Here is a 5305-nt window from a genome sequence, read left to right as displayed (position 1 = left end):
TCTGTGTTTTTGCTTGTCTCCCTTTTTTCCTTTTGCTGCATCACCTTGCTGAGTCAGCTCTCCATGGTGCTTATGGACTGGGTAGTACTCTGTGGTGTTGGTGGACCAGGTGGCACTCTGTGGGGCTTGTGGGCCAGGTGGTGCTCCATGGTATCTGCAGGTGGGGCAGCGCTCTGCAGTGTCTGTGGCCTGGGCATTGCCCTACAGAGTGCAGGTGACTCTGCCTTCACAAGGAGGCCCTGGGATGTGAACCCACATCTCCCATAAGGTAGACAGGAGCCCAACTGATTAAGCCACAGCTACTTCCCACTTAGGAGGTTTTTTTATGACTGATTTGATCTCTTTACTTATGATTGGTTTGTTGACATCATCAATTTCTTCTTTCATCAATGTAGGCTGCTTTTATGTTTCTAGGAATTTGTCCATTTCTTCTAAATTGTCCTTCTTGTTGGAATATAGTTTTTAAAAGTATCCTTTTATGATAGTCTTTATTTCTGTGGAATCAGTGGTGTTATCCCCTTTTTCATTTCTTATTTTGTGTATTTGCATCTTCTCTCTTTTTTTCTTTGTTAGTCTATGTAAGGGTTTGTCAATTTTATTGATCTTCTCAAAGAATCAGCTCTTTGTTTATTTTTTCTATTGCTTTCTTCTTTTCTATTTCATTTAGTTCTGCTCTGATCTTTATTCTTTCTTTCTTCTTCCTTTGGGGTTAGTTTTATTTTATTTTATTTTTTTTACTAATTCCTCCAAGTGTGCAGTTATGTCTTCAATTTTAGCTCTTTCTTCTTTTTTGATGTATGAATTTATGGCTATGAATCTCCCTCTCGGTACAGCTTTTGCTACATCCCTTAAGTTTTGATATGTTGTGCTATCATTTCCATCAGTTTCAAGGTAGTTATTGGTTTCTTTTGAGATTTCCTCCTTGACCCTCTGTTTGTCAAAGAATGTGTTGTTTAACTTCCACATCTTGGTGCTAAATCTGGGTCTCTGGCCCTTGCAGATTTCCAGCTTTATTCCACTGTGGTCAGAGAAATTATTTTGTGTGACTTCAATCTTTCTGAATTCATTGAGACTTTCTCTGTGGTCTAGCATGTGGTCTATCTTGGAGAATGATCCATATGTGCTTGAAAAGAAGGTATATCCTGCTGTATTTGGGTGCAATGTTCTGTATATGTCTATTAGGTCCAGCTCCTCTAATATGTTTTTCAAAGTCTTTGTTTCTTTATTGATTCTCTGCTGAATTGTTCTGTCCAGTGGTGATAGTGGTGTATTAAAGTCCCCCACTCTAATTTTCAAGGCATCTATTCCTTCACTTAGTTTTTCCAGTGTTTACCTCATGTATTTGGAGGCACTCTTGTTAGGGACATGAATGCTTATGATTGTTCTTTCTTCTTGAAAGATTATCCCTTTCACTAATATGTAGCGTCCATCTTTGTCTCTCACAATAGTTTTGCATTTAAAATCTACTTTGTCCGATATTAATATAGGTACTCCTGCCCTTTTTTGGTTATTGTTTGCCTGTAAGATTGTTTTCCAGTCATTCACTTTCAACCTTGAATCCCTGGGTCTAAGATATATTTCTTGTAGATGGCATATAGATGGGTCATATTTCCTTATCAATTCTTCCAATCTGTGTCTCTTAATAGGTGAGTTTAGTCCATTGACATTCAGTGCTATTACTTTCAAGGAATTAGTTATATTAACCATATTTTCTTTGAATGTGTGTTTGTCATATGTTTTTCTCTCTCTCTCTCTTTTTGTCTTTTTAGTTGTTCTTACACTCTCCTCCAACTCTGTCTCTCCTGTTTTTTTTTCTTTTCTCCTGCAGAACTCCCTTTAATATTTCTTGAAGGGCAGGTTTCTTGTTGGCATATTCTCTTAGCTTCTGTTTACTGTGAATATTTTTAACTCTCCATCATTTATGAATGCTAATTTTGCTGGATAGAGTATTCTTGGTTGGAAATTTTTTTCTTTTAATACCTTGACTGTGTCATACCACTGCATTCTTGTCTCCATGGTTTCAGATAAGAAATCAGCACTTAATCTTATGGAGCATCCCTAGTATGTGATGGTTCTTTTTTCTCTTGCTGCTTTTAGTATTTTCTCTTTGCCTTGAGCATTGGATAATTTGACAAGTATATATATTGGGGTCTGCCTGTTGGGATTTATGCTGTTTGGGGTGCACTAAGTTTACTGGACATGTACCTCCATCTCCCTCAATAGGTTTGTGACGTGTTCAGCCTTCATTTCCTCCAACACCTCTTTTCTCCCCTTTCTTTTCTTTTCTCCTTCTGGGATGCCTACAATGCATACGTTTGTGAATTTTGCATTGTCATTCAGGTCCCTAAGTCCCTACTGGATTTTTTTCTATCTTTTTATCAATCAATTCTACTATCTCTACTGTCTTCCACATCACTAATTCTTTCCTCTGCCTCTTCAAATCTGCTGTTGTTTGCTGAGAGTGTATTTTTGATTTCTTGGATTGTGGTGTTCATCACCATCATATCCATTATCTTTTTGCATATATTTACAATTTCTTCTGTATGCTCTCCAAGTGTTTTCTTAATATACTTAATCTTTTCCTTCACTTACCTAAATTGGTTTATGATATACATTTTGAGAGCTTTGATTAGTTGTTTGATGTTTTGCTCCTCTTCCTGGTTTTTAATTTGTTCATTGGGTTGGTCCATGTTTTCCTGATTATTGGTGTGGTTTGTAATATTTTGTTGCTCTCTGGTCATCATTTTATCTTGATGGTTTTTTTTTTTTTTTTTTTTTTTTTTTACGTAGAAAAGCAATTTATTCCATTATAAGCACTTACACAGTTAGTCATGGAGAATAACAGGCCTGCTGGTGAAACAGGTCACCCAAAAGGGAGATGGTACCAAACTAGTGGTCAAGGACTAACTCCTAAAAAAAAAAAAAAAAATTAAAAAAATAAAAATAAAAATAAAGCAAACTCTTATCCAGGATTAATTTAATTTTAAAAACAAATAGCTATTGATTCACTCTTCTCAACTTAACTGGACAGTCTACCTGTGGTATAACTGTCAGGTAAAAACATACATCTTTACAACTTGGTGGTCCCAAGTTTAAAAAACAACCATTTCACAGAAAGGAAAGAAATAATACGAAACAGCTCAAGAAATATACTAACGAGCAAAAATATATGAGGAAAGAGGAACATGTAAAATAAAGTTTGACTTAACTGAAGAAACTGAGAGGAGACTGGTCTACATGGGAAAATGTGCATCTTGTAAAGTCAGGTATGATGATTTTAAGAGTAGGAACCTATATTATTATTTGAATCTCTCCCTTACTTCCTGAATAAACACATCTTGCAGTATTATACTTCATGGATCAGACGCCTACCCCACTTGGCTCTATTCCTTATGCGCTCTAACTATAAATGAGTCTGAAAAACTTGGGAATATAGCATAAGAAGAAAAATGACCACACACACATATTTCCCTTTCTGTGTCTACTTCAGACCTGGGTTTGATTCTAGAAAATTCCTGAAGAAAATTTAAATATAAGTTTGTGGCTTTGCTGAATCAAGTCCCCCAGTTAATATTTAGAAAACACCCAATGTCTGGGCAAATAGCATTCTTGATGGTAGCTACAGAGGGATAGCTGAACAAAGTCTGTGTCAAAACCAGTGTTAAATCAATCTCAGGGTTGAAAGGGAAAAAAAGGGGAGTTTAAAATCACAAGTGCAGACATATCTAAGATCCTTGTCCTTCTGGATCCACACTTCCTTCAGGGTCTTCATCATTATAAATGTTCTCTGCCATCTGCCACACCTGCATGATATTGTCTTCTGATACAGAACAAATCACCCAAGGTTCATTGGGATTCCAGGAGAAATCAGATATCTTGGCAGTGTGACCACCATGGATAAACAACAACTCTGGTGGCCCATCTTCTGCATCTTCTGGGGATTGTTCCTCTCCAATTTTACTTAAATCCCAGACATTCAGTCTACGATCAGTACCACTAGAAGCCAAAATAGTTTCATTGTGAGGTGACCACTGAACCTGGAATATTTCATCCTTATGTGATTCAAAGGAATGTAACTTGAGTTTCAGATTTCTCAAATCCCACAAGGCAACAGTCTTGTCAGCTGATCCTGTGGCAAGAATGAACTCACTATAAGGATTGAAAGAGAGGCAGTTCACTTCAGCAGTGTGAGCATCAACTGAGTGGCTTGGTTTGGAAGTATTGTTTGAACGAGTATCCCAGATCATAAGTTTCTGATCATCAGCAACTGACCCAAACAGAGACTCATGGAGTAGATGCCAGGAAACATCTTCTACTACGGCTGTGTGCCCTGTAAAGATGGTCTTCGCATCCACCACTTTTCCTTCCTTTGGAACAGCACTGATGTCCCATAAGCAGATGGTATGGTCATCCGAAGCACTAAGTAAGTGCCCACTGAGATTTGGGTTCCAAGAAAGTCCATAGCCTTCCTTCTGATGTCCACGGAGACGTAAGTCTGGGTTGCACTCTCCAGAAGGGTCTGGTTTAGAAGGGTGTTTCGTGTAATCAAAAACAAGAACATCACTGGATGGAGTCTTTGTGGCAATGATGCAAGGGTTCTGAGGCATATAACGGGCCCTGTTTACTTCTCCTTCATGGTTGATCTTGATTTCTATTTCAATTTTTCCACTAACCGAGCCAAAACCTCCAAATTCTCCTTTCTCACTGTCGTAGTGTGATGCATCAAACTGAGCATCATCATTAGGGAGCTGCACACTGGCTATCACAAGGTGGTTTTGTTCATCCGAGGTGTGTGTCCCCAGAACAAGCCGATGAATGCTGAAATCTTTTCCTTCTGGTCTGGTTACATCTGGAAGCCACTGTGCAGTGAGGCTGGGCCACTCCAGAGCATGGGTCATCACCAAATCATAAAGAAAAGGAGTGTTTTTTTTCCATATTTTGTACTCCTCGTTAATTACACGTTCTTCCACTGCGTCATCAAAGGCTGCTTCCTTGTCGGCCATGGCGGACAGGCGAGCCGGGGAGTTCCCGGAGTTGAGCGTTGCTGGAGGGGCGGGGAGGCTGCGGGCTATCTTGATGGTTTTATTCAGTTGCTTAGCTTCTCCATCTAGTCTTGGGGTTTATTTAGGTGTTGTTTTTGTGTGCTTGTTAAGTCTTCTCTTTGACACTTTGCTTTTCTTATTCTATTTCTTTTTGTTGTCTACGTTCTCTTCAAGGAAAATATTAGGGCTGGGGAAAGCAAAAGGGGTAAGAAAAGAAAAAGTATAATAGTAATATTGATAGTAAATATTAGCAGAAGAACCAT

General features: G+C 38.5%; 1 protein-coding gene across 1 annotated transcript; it reads right to left on the bottom strand.

Moving 5' to 3' along the window:
* Window positions 1-2960: 2960 nt before the first annotated feature.
* Window positions 2961-5063, bottom strand: LOC101429666 (histone-binding protein RBBP4). The gene has a single exon (XM_012520997.2). It carries the CDS (start codon window positions 5001-5003, stop codon window positions 3726-3728), a length of 1278 nt encoding a protein of 425 aa, XP_012376451.1. The 5' UTR covers window positions 5004-5063; the 3' UTR covers window positions 2961-3725.
* Between the last annotated feature and the right edge of the window lie 242 nt (window positions 5064-5305).

This window comes from Dasypus novemcinctus, chromosome 1 (genome assembly GCF_030445035.2).
Source record: "Dasypus novemcinctus isolate mDasNov1 chromosome 1, mDasNov1.1.hap2, whole genome shotgun sequence".
Classification (NCBI taxonomy): domain Eukaryota; kingdom Metazoa; phylum Chordata; class Mammalia; order Cingulata; family Dasypodidae; genus Dasypus; species Dasypus novemcinctus.
The sequence above is the reverse complement of the archived record's forward strand: the minus strand, read 5'-3'. Positions and strand labels throughout refer to the sequence as shown.

What these genes read in the sequence shown, in the direction of transcription:
- LOC101429666 (XM_012520997.2), bottom strand. Translation starts at nt 5,003, where the DNA reads ATGGCCGACAAGGAAGCAGCCTTTGATGACGCAGTGGAAGAACGTGTA.